Genomic DNA, 19,139 nt, shown 5'->3' with positions numbered 1-19,139 from the left:
CACCAAAGGCTCTTAAGCAAAGTAAGCTGTTATGGGATAAGAGGGAAGGTTCTCTCATGGATTGGTAACTGGTTAGAAGATAGAAAACAAAGGGTAGAAATGAATTATGAGTTTTCAGAATGAAGAGAGATAAATAGTGGTGTCCCCCAGGGGTCTGTACTGGGACCAGTCCTATTCAACATGTTCAAAAATGATCTGGAAAAAGGGGTAAAGTGAGGTGGCAAAATTTGCAGATGATACAAAACTATTCAAGGTAGTTAAGTCCCAGGCAGAGTGCAGAGAGCTACAAAAGGATCTCTCAAAACTGGGTGACTGGGCAACAAAATGTCAGATGAAATTCAATATTGATAAATGCAAAGTAATGCACACTGGAAAACATAATCCCAACTATATGTATAAATTATGGGGTCTAAATTAGCTGTTACCACTCAAGAAAGAGATCTTGGAGTCATTTTGGATAGTTCTCTGAAAACATCCACTCAATGTGCAGCGGCGATCAAAAAAACGAACAGAATGTTGGGAATCATTAAGAAAGGGATTGATAATAAAACAGAAAATATCATATTGCCTCTATATAAATCCATGGTACACCCACATCTTGAATACTGTGTGCAGATGTGGTCACCCCATCTCAAAAAATATATATATTGGAATTGAAAAAGGTTCAGAAAAGGGCAACAAAAATTATTATGGGAATGGAGTGGCTGCCATATGAGGAGAGATTAATAAGACTGGGATTTTTCAGCTTGGAAAAAAGATAACTAAGAGGAGATATGATAAAGATCTATAAAATTATGACTGGTGTGGAGAAAGTAAATAAGGAAGTGTTATTTCTTCCTTTTCATAACACAAGAACTAGGGGCAAATGAAATTAATTGGCAGCAGGTTTTAAACAAACAAAAGGAAGTATTTCTTCAGACAAGGCACAGTCAACCTGTGGAACTCCTTGCCAGAGTTTGTTGTGAAGACCCAGACTATAACAGAGTTCAAAAAAGAACTAGATAAGCTCATAGAGGGTAGGTCCATCAATGGCTGTTAGCCAGGATGGACAGGGATGGTGTCCCTGCCTCTGTTTACCAGAAGCTGGGAATGGGCAACAATGGATGGATCACTTGATGATTACCTGTTCTGTTCATTCCCTATGGGGCACCTGGCATTGGCCACTGTTGGAAGACAGGATAGTGGGCTAGATGGACCTTTGGTCTGACCCAGTATGGCCGTTCTTATGTTCAAGTATAGTTTATAATCTAGCCAGTAGTTTACAAAGGTGTGGCTGAACATGTCTGTGTGCACACATGGGATGAAAGAAGAGATTTTTGGCCACTTCTCCTGTTTTGGAATCCAGAAACTGAGTCCAGTCCATCACAAGATGATTTCACTATATCTTAATAATTGACTGGGCATTGCCCTTAAAAATAGATACCAAAAGAAGTCAATTTATGTATGTTGTGGATTACTAAGGTTAACACAATCATTGAGACAATAAATTCTGATGGATTGAGCATGAGATTTGGAACCAGAAATCCCTGAGTTCTACCTCTAGCTCTTCCACTGATCTGCTGTGTAGATTTGTACAGTGCTTAGCACAATGGAGTTATGCAGGGCTCCTAAGTGCTACTTCAGTACAAATAAATAGATCAACTTGGGTAATTGTTTCCTCATCTAGAAATTGGAGCCTTTATTACATAAAATCTACCTGCCTTGCAAGAAGTATATGAAATGTATTAGTCTTTATACAGTGCTTTGAAAATGTGAAGCACTGTATTATTATTATTATTATTATTATTATTATTACTGTTCTATTAGAAACCTGTGAAAGTTATATATAAAAAGAAAGCAGGTACAATGACATATCTTTTTCGAAGGCTTCCTGGCCGTTACTACTGAATATTTATATAATATTACATTAGGGCCTTCTGTTTCTGTCAGATAAAATCCAAGCTATGCAAAGTTTGTTTTATTTTATTAAGATATGGTAACAAAATTGTCATTTAAACAAGTTTTAATTTTCATCTACAAAAACCTCATAAACCTGTTTTTGTTCGTTTGTTTATTTATTTGTTCTGTTTTTATTGGGGGGGGGAGCTATTAGTGTTAAACAGACAGGAGGCGGGCTTGTGTAGTGTTTTACTAATGGAGTTTTAGCATCATCAGTGTTCAGAAAATGTATTATCTATTCGTCAGTGCAGCATAACAATTTTCCGCCTTCAAAGTTTTAATATTATTCTCTTCATTTTTGGTGGTGATGCTTTTCTAGTTACCTTTCTGCTTGATAGGCTGTCTGTTCTCCTTCTTAGTAAGCACTGTCTCTACCTATTTTATTTCTTTTTAAAAATCCTGCTTTCTTATGTATCATATACATCTTATTAAGGCACTCTGAAATCTTATTATATTCCCCACACTCTGGTTGTTCCCTGTAGGTAACAAAAGTTGCAGTGGATCTGTACAGAGCTTAGCCTCAATTGATGCCAAAGATACACCAAAGGCTCCACTCAATCCTGAGTTGCCACCCAAAATGTGCAGGAGATTGAGATTGGATACTGCATCAAGTAATGGTTATCAGAGACCAGGATCTGTGTAAGTCATCAAGACTTAGTGGAGATTTGATATATTGCATTATGTTTCCCATACAAACTATCCTATACAGCCGGGTGAATGATGGGAAAAGTATTCATGAATATTTGCTCAGATAAATCAAATGAAATTGTCATCTTTGAGAATTATTCATCAAGCTTCATAAACTCTGAAAACTAGGCAAATGGGGGCTTACCCAAAGTGTATTGAAATCAGCGGCAGAGCTCTCTGAATAATGGATTTTTTGGTTTATTGGCAGTTCTGAAAAATAAAAATAAAAAATGCTTGAACTGAAATCAAAATTTATTTGAATTTTTGGCTAATTGGTTTGGGTTGAACCAAGACATTTCATTTCATGTGTTGTTAATAAAAGCCAAAGAAATGAAGGGCTAGAGTCACAGAAACAGAGGACAAGGGAGTGATACCCCCCTTATAACGTTTATCCCAGAGTTTAGGGCACTCACATGGGATGTGAGAGACCCAGCTTTGAATCCCTGTTTTGGAGCAGTGACTTGAATGCAAATTTCCCCCCTTTTAGGTGAGTGCCCTAACCACCAGACTATAGGCTATTCTAGTTCTGGGGTCTTTCAGTCTCTCCTGTTGAAGCTGTTCCACTCTGTATAAATAGTTAAGAAGTCAACAGAGCAGGGACTGAAACCTGGGTGTGCCCCTTGGTATGGGAATGCCCTAGCCACTGGGCTGTAGAGTCATTCTCACTCTCCCAGTGACTATTCAAGTATTTTGCACCAAGTAGAACAGCTTTAGTGGGAAAGATTGAGAGATGCCCACCCCAAAATACCCTATATCTTGGTGGTGAGGGCAGTCACTCTAGAGGGAGAGACCTGGGTTCAAACCCCTGCTCCAGTGCAGGGATTCAAACCTAGGTTTCCATCATCCCAAGGGAGTGCCCTAACCTATAGATTAAAGGTGATAAGCGAGGGGCAGCACAACTGCCATGGCCACCTCCTCCGGTGGCTTTGTGAATGATGCCCAAATCCGCTTGTGACTGTAGCCTGAAAAGTCGAAATGTTGCATTGTGGCATTGTTGAAATGGTCTGTCCAGACATTTCCAAAAGGTTTTTTTTGTTCGTTTTTTGTTTTGGCCAAAACAAATCAACAAGTATTCATCCGTGAAATGTTTTGGTCAATCTGAATCTTCATTTATTGATGAAAAAATTCCATCTGAAAAATTTTACCCAGCTCTAATCAGCAAAAGACTCCCATTGACTTCAACATTGGGCTTTGGATTAAGCCAATAATGAGGAGAGAAAATTAATCCATCGAATAAATTATTGGACTAATGCTATTCAGCCAGCTCTAACATTATCTCTCTGCTTCTTCTGTGTTTATTATTTTAAGAGATCTAAATGCCACAGACTGCCCAGGTAATATGTCAAGGAATAAAGTGTTATTCATCATCACCTCTTTCTTTTGACAGTCAGAAATCAGAGCAAGACAAATGTAATTCCTCTCTGAAATTGATGTGTTCCATTGCATGCATGGTTAAATAATTTCTTTGTTGTTGATAACGTAGCTAGAGGTTTCTTGAGACGGAATGCATTACAAAATATAAATGATTATTTTCACGTAAACTGTGGGTTAAAAATGTTTTCTAGTGCTTAGAGCACAGGACTGGCAGTCAGTGAACCCAGAAATAACAACACCCATTTTCCCTTTCCAGCAACGACATCTCCCTCACTTCAGGTTTATGTAGTGACAAGACATGAATATGAATTAAAAATTATGGGAAGGTTTTGTGTTGCATTTTCAGCAGAGTTCATTACTGTTTTACCAATTCAGCAAGGGTACTTTAGCTCATGCCTAGCTTGAAACTGGTTGGACTGTTCGTGTCCTTCAAGTTGGGCACATGCTTAAGATTCTTGCTGAACTGGGACCTAAGCTCAGCATGACTTGCTTCTTGGTTTCCTCCATTGCGCCTACATTTTTCAGATTGAAAAAGTGAGCATGGTCAATTTAAGAATAAAATAAAAAAATTAAAATAAAAATTAACATTTTCTTGTCCGTGCAACTAAAATTACCTTAGATCAGGGGTTCTCAAACTTCATTGCACCGTGACCCGCTTCTGACAACAAAAATTACTGCATGACCTCAAGAGTGGGGACCAAAGTCTGAGCCTGCCCGAGCCCGGCCGCCCTAGGTGGGGTGGGAGGGAAAGGGGGAAGCAAAGCCAAAGCCCAAGGGCTTCAGCCCCAGGTTGGGGGCCTGTAACCTGAGCCCTGCCACCCAAGGCTGTAGCCTTCGGGCTTTGGCCCCGGGCAGTGGGGCTCAGGCTTCAGCCCCAGGAGGTGGGGCTTGGGCTTCAGCTTTGGCCCCAGGCCCCAGCAAGTCTAACGCCAGCCCTGGCGACCCCATTAAAATGGGATCGCAACTCACTTTGGGGTCCCGACCCACAGTTTGGGAACTGCTGCCGTAGATTAGTAAAACTGAAATAACTCTGTGCAGTTCATTGAAAGGGACAAGTTTAAAACCAGATGCCTCTTAACTCCATTTTCAGAGTGGCCGCAAGAGCCCAGTTGTTCGAAAGTGCTGGTTCACTTAAACAAACTTCTTCAGGACGGTAAGTGCCCTACGCAATTGAATTTTAGTTAAAAATCAACTAAATCAAAATCAACTATGCTCTCAGAGACTGACGTGGAGGAGTGGGAAACAATACTTTGTACATTCCAAGGAAGCATCCCTTGCCATGCAAACATGCCCCCGTTTGTCAGGCTCATCCTTTCTATACCTCTCATAAAAAGAGAGAGAGTTAGACTGTTGATTTTCTCCATCCGCTGCGACAGTACCTGTACAGAAGCCAAAGACAGTAGGTTGCCTCTTTGTGAAACTGCACTTTCCAAACTTTAGCTTTGGATAAAAATAATCAGGCTTGTTACTGTTCTTCCCACCACAGTTTCCTTGCTTCAGTTTCCATTAGTTGTTTACACAGTCATTGAGATTTGTTTTCATCTTGTCACTTTAATTATAGTAGAGCCAACATCCGTTCCTTGGATGGCGTTCCTCTAGGAAGTGGAAGCATCTCTATGTTGTCCAACCTCTTCCTTCCATTCTGCGTTATTTTTCTTTTTAATTGCATTTCATTGTGGGCTTCCATACATTTCCCAACCAAAGGGCTAAATTAAAGGCAAATAAGCAGTTCCAGATCCAGTCCCAGGAGAGTGTTCAAGCACCATCAGAAGATGGCTCAAGGCTAAGGCTAAGATTTTGTCATGGTTATTTTTAGTAAAAGCCATGGACAGGTTGCAGGCAATAAACAAAAATTCATGGAAGCCAGAGACCTCTCCCTGGCTTTTACTAAAAACGCCTGCGGGGTACGGTGGGGGGGGGGGAGAAAGCGCCAAGGGGACTAGCACCTGCTCCTGCGGCAGGAGCTGACTGCTGCTGTTCCAGCCCCAGGAGGGCTGACCCAACCCCAGCCACTGCTCTGGCAGGCCAGGGACTGCTGCTCTGGCAGTTCCAGGGCTAGCCGCCAGTCAGCTGTTCTAGAGGCCCTGGGGCTGGCCACCGGTCAGCTGTTCTGGCGGCTGTTGCTCCAGCAGCCCCGAGGCTGACAGTTGCTCCAGCCCTGCCCCGGAAGAGGTAAGTCACAGTGGTCCCAGAAAGTCCTGGAATCCGTGACCTCCGTAACAGAATTGTAGCCTTACTCATGGTCCCTTCTGCCATGATTTTATAAGAAATCAGCACTTACTTACATAATTACAAACCCAAGACTGTTAAAAAAATCAATTGTATATAAAAACTGTGTATATTTTAAATCTTACTTCCCCCTCCCCCCCGTGCTGTGTACCTTGTCTTTATTGTAAGCACTTCGAGGTAGTAAGACCCCAAGAGCTCAATCCATTTAGCTTAAAGAGAAGGTTAAAGGGTGACTTGACGACAGTTTGTAAGTTACAAAATGAGGAACATGAGAACCAAAAATTTGATAGTGGACTCTTCAGTCTCGCAGACAGAGAGATATCATGATGCAATGGCTGGAAGTTGAAACTAGATGAATTCAGATTGGAAATAAGGTGCAAATATTTAACTGTGAGGGTAATTAATTATTGGAACAATTTACCAAAGGTTGTCACAGATTTCTCCATCACTGGCAATTTTAAAATCAGTATTGGATTACATAAGAACAGCCATACTGGGTCAGACCAAACATCCATCTATCCCAGTATCCTGTCTTCCTAGAGTGGCCAATGCCAGGTGCCTCAGAGGGAATGAACAGAACAGGTAATCATCAAGTGATCCAGCCCCTGTGATCCTCCATCCCCTGTTTTTAAGAAAAAATACTCTAGTTAAAACATGAATTAATTCAGGAAACTTCTATGGCCTGTATTATACAGGAGGTCAGACTGAATGGTCACAGCGGTCCATTCTGGCCTTTTAATTTATGAGACTGGGATCACGGCCACCTTTTTGTGTAGCACTTAGAACAACAAGCCCCTGAGCCTAATGGGACCGCCAAGCAATAGAGTAACAGACATATAACATCCAATAACAATAATCCATGGAACCGTAGGGGCTGATGTGAAACTGGCAAGCAGGCAGGCACCAAAATGCTTAGTAACTTACAGTCCAAGTCTGACAGCTAACTGCCACCCAGCAGGTGGCAGGATCCAATTCAAGAGAAAGCTGATCAGTTTGAGTTGCCAGGACCTTATGATGTTACATAAGAGAGGGAGGGAGGAGACAGCAGCATGGCTGAGTCGAGTGGGGCACAGATGCTTGTTTTGTGTGGCACACAATCTGAGGGAGCCTCGATAGAGCCCTGCTCTGCTGTTCTCTGGCACTCTACCTCCACCATACTCTGCTCCTCCTCCTTCCCACTGTGTTGCTCCCGTTCCTCCCTCCTCAGCTCCCATTCTGCTGTACTTGTGTATAAACCACATAAGAAGCAAAAGTCTGACAAAGAAAAAGGTAGCTGTGCAGCTTCATAATGGGGGTGGAGGGCAGATGATAGATGGCAAAGGAGGAAAGGCTTGACAGGCTTAATAGCTCCTCTATCCAGTCTTCATAAGAAAGCAGACTAGTGACAATAACAAGGAGAATGAGAGGTCAGCAGGCAGAATGAGGAAGGAAGAGATAAAAGGTGGCTCAGCTGTTAACTGCAGTGCTGTTTGAGTCAGACCAGCCTCTGCGGCAAGGGAGCAGTCAGAAGCAGTTCTTGCTTAAACCTGAATGCATGCTATGCACATGAGGGCCAAACTGAGCCCTTAAAGCTTTCTTCTGTCTCTTTGCTTCACTGAAATCATGGTAAATATGACCTGTCTCACCCCACAAGTAAATGTTCTTGATCTCTCCATATTAGCCTACTAGAAAGGGTATGTGCATTCATAAAAATACGAATATATGGATCATTTTAACAGAGAAGGGGAGAAAACACAGACACACTTATGCAGGAAATTCCAGCAGTAAAAGTATGGTAAACTCTGACTTTACAGTGTTACTGACACTTTCATCCATTAATCCATATGAGGTGTTTCTGGAGTGTCTATTGCTTGGTATCTGAGCTTTGAGATCCAATGTCCTTCTGTAAGTTAGTACAGGAGCCCACACTGTTAGCGCATGTATTTAAATGTTGCAGTGTTAAAGGGGCACTGTGCATTCTGTTATAGATGAACCTGCAATACAATGTGTAATTCAGTTTCTAACATTTGTGTCTGCCAAGTAAAACTTGGCCAATATGTTCCACCACGAGGCTTTGGCCCTACAAGCTGCTCTGCACACACAGATCTCAATTCCCAGGCCCCAGTCAGTGGGGTTCCCCAGAAGTCTTCTCACACAGATCAACTTCCAAGATCAGGACCTAAAACAAGGATTTTTCTATTTCCTCACCATTGTTACAAAGTTCAAAAAAAAAAACAACCAACCAGAAGCAATTTTGGACGTGAAAAATAAAATGTTGTTGAATGTAGTGCTCATGTGTAGCATCACATTTTGGTAGCCCAAGAGAATAAAGCATGCACTCTACGAGCAAGCTGCAGAGCGCCGCAGGCGTCTCACACACCAGTCCCCCAAGGGTGTCATCCCTACACTGAGGCTGACTAAGGCCTGGTCCACACTAGGACTTTAATTCGAATTTAGCAGCGTTAATTCGAATTAACCGTGCACCCGTCCACACCAGGAAGCCATTTAATTCGACCTAGAGGGCTCTTTAGTTCGAATTCGGTACTCCACCCCGACGAGGGGAGTAGCACTAAATTCGACATGGCTATGTCGAATTAGGCTAGGTGTGGATGCAAATCGAACTTACCAGCTCCAGGAGCTATCCCACACTGCACCACTCTGTTGACGCTCTGGACAGCAGTCCGAGCTCAGATGTTCTGATCAGCCATACAGGAAAAGCCCCGGGAAAATTTGAATTCCTTTTCCTGTCTGGCCAGTTTGAATCTCATTTCCTGTGTGGACGTCGTGGCGAGCTCAGCAGCACTGGCAGCGATGCAGAGCTCTCCAGCAGAGGAGTCCATGCAATCTCAGAGTAGAAAGAGGGCCCCAGCATGGACTGACCGGGAAGTCTTGGATCTGATCGCTGTGTGAGGCGATAAGTCTGTGCTTTCGGAGCTGCGCTCCAAAAAACGGAATGCAAAGACCTATGAGAAGGTCTCCAAAGCCATGGCACTCAGAGGATACAACCGGGATGCAACGCAGTGCCGCATGAAAATCAAGGACCTGAGACAAGGCTACCAAAAAATCAAAGCGGCAAACGGATGCTCCGGAGCCCAGCCCCAGACATGCCGCTTCTACGAGGCACTGCATGCCATTCTCGGTGGGTCTGCCACCACTGCCCCACCAGTGACCGTGGACTCTGAGGATGGGATAGTGTCGAGGGGCAGTTTCTCGGCGATGTTCGCCGATGGGGAAGATGAGGAAGGGTTTGTGGAGGACGAGGCAGGCGACAGCGGTTACAATACTGCTTTCCCCGACAGCCAGGATCTCTTCATCACCCTCACAGAGATCCCCTACCAACCCTCCCCGGCCGTTAACCCGGACTCTGAATCAGGGGAAGGATCAGGCGGTAAGTGCTATAAACATGTAAACATTTATTTCTTAACAAAACAGGAATAAAAACTATATAAAAAGAAGGTCAATGCATATAGGTATCGAACAAAAATCCTCTTGGGACAGTTCAACGAAGCTCTCTGAGAGGTACGCGAAAAGCCTCCGCAGGAGGTTCCTGGGGAGAGGTGCCTTGTTGGGTGCTCCGTGGAAGCACACTCTTCCGCGCCAGGCCATCAGGAGGTATAATGGGAGCATCACCTCGACCAGCATGGCAGCATAGGGCACTGGTCTGTGCAGGGATTCACGCAGCATTCGCTCTCTGTTTGTCCTGGAGACCCGCCTCAGGGTGATCTCGCTCGGCGACTGCTGCATCTAATTAGGGGAATTACTTTAATGTTACTATTGTGAATGCTTGACTTTTCCTTTGCATAACAATGACCGTCGTTTAACAGCCACGTGTTGTAGGCTGCAGAGGAAAAGCATACAGGGATCTTTCCTGGGGACAGCCGGGAGGGGCTGGAACAGGGTCAGACTTTATGCTTTCCAGATTGCCTGCAGTAGGAGGGCCCTGCTATCCATTAACTGTTAAGCAGCCTAAAGTTTCCGGCTTACCAGGCCTGGCTGCTACACGGATTCTGCTGTCCTGCCCCGCTTGTCCGATCTCCAGTGCAAGACCCCAGGCAATGAAAGCGAATGCCGAAAATTCGAACTTGTCCTGAGAGCACATGAGATTAGGTGCCCTGTATGGTCTTGTTCACAGAAACTGAGTAGACTGTGTTCAGTGTTCGCAAACATGTATCTTTGGAAGGAAATCACTTCCTTTTTCCCATCACACAGCTGCGGCTCTTTCCCGAACTGCCCCGGCATCCCCCTCACAGAGGCTGGCGCAGATTAGGCGGCGAAAGAAAAAGACTCGGGACGAGATGTTCTCTGAACTGATGGCCAGCTCCAGAGCTGAGGCGGCACAGCAGAGCCAGTGGAGGGAGACCCTCTCTCAGCAGCAGCGCTCACACAGCGAATGGGAGGACAGGTGGCGGCAGGAAGACCAGCAGGCGACTCAAACGCTGCTTGGACTAATGAGGGAGCAAACGGACACGCTCCGGCGCCTTGTGGATGTTCTGCATGACCGCAGGCAGGAGCAGAGAGCCCCCCTGAACTGTATCTGCAACTGCCCTCCCCCGCCACAAAGTCCTGTCCCCCCCTCACCCAAAATCACAAGAAGGAGGGGCGCTAGGGGCCGTGAAAACTGTCACTCCACCCCAGCAGAGCGCTCATGTACCAAACAGCTCTCATTCCCTAAAGTATGAGAATTGCTTGCCTTCCTGGCTCACCCGATCCCAAATCCCAGTTTCATCCCCCAACTGTGTAGTTGAGTATTAAAAATAGTTTGCTGTTCATTACTGTTTCCGTCATGTTTCTTTGCAGAAGACTTTGTGTGAAGGGTGGGGGAGGGGTTTGTTAATTGCGTAGGACAGCCACCATTAACAGGGTACAGACATGGGGGCAGGATCAACAGCAGGTCACACACAGAGTGCAGTCACTAGGCACCCGGGTCACTGTGCGAGGTGTCTGCTGCCCCAGGTCAGTCTGGGAGGTGTATGTTGCCCCAGGGTCCGAGCGCCTGGCATCCACAAATGGCAAGGCAGGCTGCCCTTACCATGCCCTTCCACCCTAGCCATGAGCCTCTCCGATGCCCTGAGCCCCAGCCAGAGCCATCATCCACCCACACCTACTCACCCTTCCCACACACCCCTCACCCCTTCCTGCAAACCCACCCCTTCCTGCACACCCTCCGGTAACCGTCCTCCCCCCAGAGACCGCTGTAGGAGCAGGAGCCTGTCAGTCCTCGAGTGTAGAAGCGGTATGTACATCACTGCACACCGTACCCACCACAGTCTGCGTCCCTGTTGGAACCCTTGAATGAGAATTCGTTAGTAAAGAAAACTTTGTTAATTAAAAATGTTCCAATAACTTTATTTTTAAACGTCTGTTGGGGGGGGAAACCTGGTGAACGGGGTATGTAACCGCTGAAAAAAGACAATAGGAACTGAAACAGGGGCAGGTTCAGCTTCTCTGTAAAGAGACTGGACAGTCATAGGTTACCCTGCTCTCTGAGGAACCTAGCTTTCAAAGCCTCCCGGATGCACAGCGCTTCCCGCTGGGCTCTTCTAATCGCACGGGTGTCTGGCTGAGCGTAATCAGCAGCCAGGCGATTTGCCTCAACCTCCCATCCCGCCATAAAGGTCTCCCCCTTGCTCTCACAGAGATTGTGGAGCACACAGCAAGCTGCAATAACAATGGGGATATTGGTTTCGCTGAGATCCGAGCGAGTGAGTAAGCTCCTCCATCTCCCCTTGAGACGTCCGAAAGCACACTCCACCACCATTCTGCACTTGCTCAGCCGGTAGTTGAAGAGCTCCTTGTCACTGTCCAGGGCGCCTGTATAGGGCTTCATGAGCCAGGGCATTAGCGGGTAGGCTGGGTCCCTGAGGATCACTGTAGGCATCTCCACATCCCCAACACTTACTTTGTGTTCCGGGAAGAAACTACCTTCCTGCAGGCGTCTAAACAGACCAGAGTTCCTGAACACACGTGCGTCATGAACCTTGCCCGGCCACCCGACGTAGATGTTGGTAAAACGTCCCTTATGGTCCACCAGTGCTTGCAGCACCATTGAAAAGTAGCCCTTTCGGTTAATATACTGGCTGGCCTGGTGGGCCGGTCCCAGGATAGGGATGTGAGTGCCATCTATAGCCCCACCGCAGTTTGGGAATACCATCGCGGCGAAGCCATCTATGACGACCTGGACGTTTCCCAGAGTCACCACCTTTGAGAGCAGTAGGTCAACGATTGCATGGGCTACTTGCATCACAGCAACCCCCACAGTAGATTTGCCCACGCCAAAGTGGTTCGCTACTGACCGGTAGCTGTCTGGCGTTGCAAGTTTCCAGAGGGCTATGGCCACTCGTTTCTGCACACTCAGGGCTGCTCGCATCCGGGTGTCCTGGCGCTTCAGGGCAGGGGCCAGCAAGTCACACAGTTCAAGGAAAGTGCCCTTACGCATCCTGAAGTTTCGCAGCCACTGTGATTCATCCCAGACCTGCAGCACTATGCGGTCCCACCAGTCCGTGCTTGTTTCCCGGGCCCAGAATCGCCGTCCCATAGCATGAACGTGACCCATTGCCACCATAATCTCCACGGCGCGGTGTACCGTGCTTTGTGAGAGGTCTGTGCCACTCTCACACTTCACGTCCTCACCGCGCTGCCGGAGCCTCCTCGCCCGATTTCTCAGCAGCTGACTGTGGAAGAGGTGTTCGATAAGGTGCGAGGAGTTGACAACGGCCATAAGTGCAGCGATGATCGCAGCGGGCTCCATGCTCGCAGTGCTGTGGCGTCCGCGCTGTCACTGACCAGAAAAGTGCGCGAACAGAGTTCCCGCCGGCGCTTTCAAGGAGAGAGGGCGGGAGTGACGGTTGAATGATGACAGTTACCCAAAACCACCCTCGACACATTTTTCCCCCAGAAGGCATTGGGGGCTCTACCCAGCATTCCAATGGGAAGCGGGGACTGCGGGAACTGTGGGATAGCTGCCCAGAATGCACCGCTTCCAATGTCGACACTTGCCCCGTTAGTGTGGACTCACAAATTCGAATTAGTGTCCTTAGTGTGGATACACAAATTCGAATTCATCAGGTCGAATCCACAAATTCGACCTAAGTTAAATCGAACTACTCCTGTAGTGTAGACATACCCTAAGAGTGGATCAGTCTCTGTATCCATTGAGTCCATGAGGAAGGAGTTGGACAATTCCTGACAATTTGTTTCACATACACCACCAAACAATCATCAGATAGTAACAGCTTTTGGTCCCGCTGAAGTAGAACCAGCAGCCTAGAAGAAAGCCTCTATTCCATTATTAATCTCTGGAATCACCAGTGTCCCTTGCTTCCAGATTTTCAGCGACTTTTTCCCGATCCAGGATCCAGCCTCTAAATAGCTGCATTGTGATTTGTAGAGTCTACCGCCTGAAACAAAACATTGTCATCTACACAATGGGTGACATTTTCAAAAGCACCTAAGTGATTTAGGAGCACAAGTCCCATCGACTTTCATTTTCCAACAGGTATCTGTCGATTGTCTCCTTTACTATCACTCTTGTGATCTGGACATGCTTAATACCCTTCCTAGAAATAGCATTTTCACCTCTTCCTCCTAGCTTAGTCAGCTATAATGTACCCCTGCCATGAACACCCCTCTGTTGCTTGCTTCCTTTATCTTAAACCTGTGCGCTGTTTTCAGCTGTACATGAATGTGTGTCTTCCACAGTTAGGGTGACCAGATGTCCCAATATTATTGGGACTGTCCTGATATTAGGGGCTTTGTCCTATATATGCAATTATACTCCCCACCCTGGAAAAAAAAAGGGTCCTAATTTTTCACACTTGCTATCCATTCACTCTATCCACAGTGGTATCAGTTTGAATAGGTCTCTTTATTCAGAAAGCAACAAAATGAGTGTTCTAAATTAGTGCATTTCGGTAGGCAGAATATGTGCCCATTCCCAGATCTTTACTCATATTTTGATAACTCTCTCCCTCATTCCAGTCCCAGTTGCATATTTTCCTCCCCATCCTCACTACTTTTCTCTTTCCCTCAAACCTAGCTTTAAGGATAAGCTGTCAATCTGGTGGAGCACCAAGCTATCAGGCCATGGTGTATCCCTTTGCACGACACTGGATCTGATCCCTGTCACTGATGAGCTTGGAGGGGCGGGGGCTTTGGCACCATGCAATAATCAATAATATTTTGATGATCTGCTGAGACTTAGATAATCACCCAAATGTTTTGATGCCAGCAACCATAAACTCATCATTAGGGATTCAGGAAAAATGTAAAAGTAGGCCTGAAAATGGGGAGTGTCATAGGGCAGCCCCTGCCTGGAGGGCCCTCCTGTGGCAAGCCATGGCATGGCAGGCACACTTGTTTCAGTTTCTCCTCTCAGGTGACCCACTAATTCTCTTCAGGCTTTCTTGTTTCAGTACTGCCCTTCGTGATTTATTACAACAACATAATCCATAGCAAAAGTCCCAAACGTGTAGTCCATTTCTCACCCCAGCACAAGCAGTCATTATAATTCAAGACACCTCATCCCTTGATGCCCCACATACTGCACATGCCTTCAACCATGCCTGGACTCTGTCAATCTTCTCCTGTCCCAGGACCAGGACAGATTTCCACTCTTCCCACTGGGAACCTCCACAGCGTTTCGTGTGGGAGCATCCTTGCCAGGGGAACATCCCTCACTCCCCTGGCCCTCTCATGTTTTCTCTGGGTCCAGCTCACTGGTCTTGGAGATGTCAGAAGTTAAGCTCCTCTGCTGCTCTCCTTCCTTCAATCCTCTCCATCCCTTGGCTGCAGTTCTCCAACTTAGAGCCAGGAGGCAGCTCCCTCCTTCAGCCCTCTCCAGCCCTCTGGCCCTGGTTTTTATCTTGGAGACACCAGCCAGAAAGCCCCTCTTGCTACTCCCCTGCCTTCAACCTGTCCCCAGGAACCACCCTTCTGCTTCCCTCTAGGACCATTCCAGTCCCCTGGTCTTTGCCAGTGCCCACCTGCCCTTCCTGACTGAACCAGCCTGCTGTGACTCACTGGGACTTTCTGTCACCGGCTCTCTCCCTGATCCTTTCTCCCAGCTGCTGTCGGGCCCTCTTCATTGGCTAAATGGAAGCACCTGCTCTGGCACAGGGGAGCTGACCTACTTTATTTACTGGGGCCTGCCACCCTATGAGGGGAAGACAAATGTATTCTCCGCTAGGTAACCTGTTCAACTTAAGTTAAGGAAAGTGAGCTCTTAGGAGAGGTAGGTGCCATTATCTAACTCTTCTATGCACTGAACAGCATGAGTAACTCTCTTGTTCAAAATAATGTTAGTTCTTTTAAGAGCCTCGCTATAGATGATAGTGCTATTTTCACACCCTCTTCGACTGGCAGCATTGTTGAAAGAAAGCATTAGCACCACAAGAGAGAATGTCCATCTGCGCAGTTGCACACAATAGGATTACCTTGAGTTGTGAAAGCTTGATAACACTTGCGGCTGGACAGTACCGTCACAGGAAAATGGTATCGTAATAATCACATAATGTGATGGAGATTGAGGGAATGATCAGGAACCTGAAAATTAGTCAAAAAATCATGAGAATATATCCCTAGATTAGGCCTATCCCTGTGCTATTACACACACACAGTTTTATTTGTACACGCCGTCAGTGGGTATAATTATTCTGTATGTCAAGAATAATAACAACAAATTAACGTAATAAGAAGATCACTTGAAGAAACTGTTAATTCAAGCAAACTTGCTCACACTTGAGTGCATTTATATGACTGTGCAGTCAATTAATCACTGCATTTCGTTCACTTGTTTTATAGGTGCAATGACTTGACAGTCAGGTCCCTACAAACTTTCTCTTAATTGGAGAATGCAAGACAGACACCCTATTTTTTCTCAAATTTATTTCATTTTTGGTGATAAACATCCCTCCATTCAGCTGAAATTGGTACATTTCACTAAACATAAGAAAGTGCCAGAGAAAGAAAGAATTGTATTTATTCCACGTATCTCATTTTAACGCTACAATAAAAATCAACATATTCTGACTCCAGGAAAGCTAAATAGCTTATTTCTCCACACAACACACACTCCACAAACATTACCATTTCTTCTCTCTCTGTTCTTAGTTTCCCCTCCTCAGTGTAGCATTTGAACTCTTAACCTTGGTTTAGAACACAGCCTGAGTATAGTGGTTGACAACCTTACCGAATATTGAGGGTATTGCATATTAGCCATGTGTTTATAATCATCTCTGTGGTTTATTACATTCAGTACAGGATACCTTGGATCATCTGGTTTTTGGTCTCATGTTTGTATTATGTATAGTTTTATGGTTAAGTGATATGGGAAATAGATATTTTGTGGGAGAACTATGAACATGTCAGCATACTTATCATAAATGTTTATAGAGCTCTTTATCATATCAAATTAAAGAGGAGGGCTTGTGGTTAGGGCACCACACTGGGACTCTGTAGATAAGAGTTCAGTCCCAGACAGGTCCCGGACTTCCTGTGTGATCTTAGACAAGCTATGAGATCTCTCTTTGCATCAGTTCCCCAGCTGTAAGAGGGAGTAACAAAACTTCCTTGTTTGTCTTGTCTGTTTAGATAGTCCCTGCCCTGAAGGCTTATGATCTCTCACTATGTGTTTGTACAGTGCCTACAAAACTAGAAGCCCCAATCAAAGTTGGCTCCAGTAGGTGCTACTAGAATACAAATAGCATCAGCAGGGAGGCACAATCTATTTGTCTTGGGATTGAGTTCAGGGTTTCTCTTCCCTGCTAGAAATGAGAGGCAGAGATATCTGGAGTGGTGTGCTGTCCACCTTACCACCACCACCACCACACAAAAGGGGCTATGGTCAAGGTTTTCAAAAGTGTCTAGTGCTATTGATTGTCAAACTTGAGACCCCTTAAAAGGGCCTGATTATCAAAAAGTGCTGAAAATAAGGCCCCTTTAAGGTGCCTCGAAGAGGATACCCAAAAACTGAAGTATGAGCTTTGTGAAAATCTAGGTCTGTGCTAACTGGAGTTTATTAGAGAGACCGGGTGGGTGAGGCAATATTTTTTATTGGATCAACTTCTATTTGTGCGAGAGACAAGCTTTTGAGCCACCCAGAGCTCTTCTTCAGGTCTGTGAAAGGTACTCCGAGCCTCATAGCTAAATGCAGGGTGGAATGGATTGTTTAGCATAAGTAGTTAGCAGATATTCTAGGGGACATTCAAGTTAGAGAGGCCCGTTAACATCTCTGCAGTCATAGGACAAAAAGAAGGGGGTTAGTGGGCTACAGATTGTTGTAATAAGCCATAACTCCAGTGCTCTGTCCAGTCCATGATTTTTAGTGTGTATCAGTTATAAATTTAAGCTTCCAGCCTTGTCTTTTGAGAGTGTTGAGTGGATTTCCTTTGAGACTGAGGATTGATATGTCAGATATAGAGTGATTGCTTTGTGAAAAGTGTTCACCCACAGGTGATAGGGAGTTTTTGTCTTTTATCATTTCCTGTGTGAGTTCATTCAAGAGCGTAGTTATTGTCTGGTTTCACCCACATAGTTGTTATTAGGGAATTTAGAGCACAGTGTGAGGTACACCACATGTTGTGATAGGAATGTGCAGGATCCATGGATCTTGAAAGGTGTGTTGAGGGGGGTGTAGCAGTGGAGGTATTTCTGCAGGTTTTGCATCTGTTGTTCTGGCAGGGTTTGGTGCTGCTGTAGTGGGTGTGTCCTGGTCAGTGGGGAGCTTGCTTCTGATGATGAGCTTAGAGAAGTTATGGGGTTGTTTGAAGGCCAGAAGAGGGGGTTCAGCAAAGATTTCTTTCAGTATAGGGTCCTCATCGACTGTGGGTTGTGGTTGTTTGATGATACCCCACATGGGTTCCAGTGTGGGATGGTAGGCAACAACTAGGGGTGTGTGGTTGGAGGGGGGGTTTCTATTTCTGTATTGAAGCAGGTTCTCCTGGAGTATTTGGCTGTCCTATTTCATGGTGCAGTCTACTTCTCTGTTGGAATGTCCTTGTGTGGTAAAGACAATTTTGAGTGTGTTAAGATGTATATCCTGGACTTTCTCCTCTGAGCACATTCTGTAATATCTGAGTGCCTGGCTGTAGATAATAGATTTCTTGATGTGTTTGTGGTGGTTACTGGATCTATGAAGGTAGGTGTACCGATCCATTGGTTTCTTATATATGGTTGTCTTTGGGGTTCCATTATTGAAGCTGATTGTCATGTCCAGGAAGTTGATGCTTAGTGTGGGAGTATTCCAGAGAGTAAGAGTGCCATGAAGGAATATCAGGACTCATAAAAGCCATCCTCAAACCACTCACCACACAAAGGGCCAGCTTCCTCCAAGACACAACAAACTCCTTCCAGAAACTCCACTGCATTAGCAACCTCCCTCCAAACACCAGCCTCGCTACCATGGATGTCACTTCCCTATACACCAATGTCCCTCACAATGACAGCATAGCTTCCTGCCTCATATATTTATAAGACAGTGGACAGTCCTCAGATATCCACCCTGAACTCATTTACCAAATTCATCCATTTCATCCTCACTCATAACAATTTTAAATTCAACAACAAACAGTTTGTCCAAGCCATGGGAACAGCTGTGGGTACTAGAACGGCTCTGCAATATGCCAGCCTCTTCATGGACCACCTTGAAGAAGAATTTCTGGACAAATGCATCATGAAACCAATGATATACCTGGACAGATGGCTTAAACTCAGATTTCCACCACAACTTCAGCACCCATCCATTAAACTCTCTCTGGAACCCCTAATTCGTTCCTAATTCCTACAGGGGTGCTTGGAGCTCCAAAAGTGGGTGTGGAGGAGGCAGGGGAATGGCTGAACCATCCTTCTACATCAGTCTGCACAGCAGCACTGGCACACAGGGTGGAGCAGAGAGGTCCTTAATGTGTAAATTGTGTCCACCTTAATATAACCGTTTG

General features: G+C 45.5%; 1 protein-coding gene across 1 annotated transcript in view; it reads left to right on the top strand.

Annotated features, from left to right (window-relative positions):
- The window catches only part of ARHGAP42 (Rho GTPase activating protein 42), a 259,773-nt gene that overhangs the window by 233,775 nt on the left and 6,859 nt on the right, over positions 1-19,139 (top strand). Inside the window, exons 21-22 of the mRNA XM_045019415.1 lie at positions 2,421-2,577; positions 5,090-5,152. Coding sequence (XP_044875350.1) covers positions 2,421-2,577; positions 5,090-5,152 — 220 coding nt within the window. The remainder of the gene's footprint in view (positions 1-2,420; positions 2,578-5,089; positions 5,153-19,139) is intronic.

The sequence above is a fragment of the Mauremys mutica genome, chromosome 1, assembly GCF_020497125.1.
Source record: "Mauremys mutica isolate MM-2020 ecotype Southern chromosome 1, ASM2049712v1, whole genome shotgun sequence".
Classification (NCBI taxonomy): domain Eukaryota; kingdom Metazoa; phylum Chordata; order Testudines; family Geoemydidae; genus Mauremys; species Mauremys mutica.
This window is presented reverse-complemented; position numbering and strand designations above follow the sequence as displayed.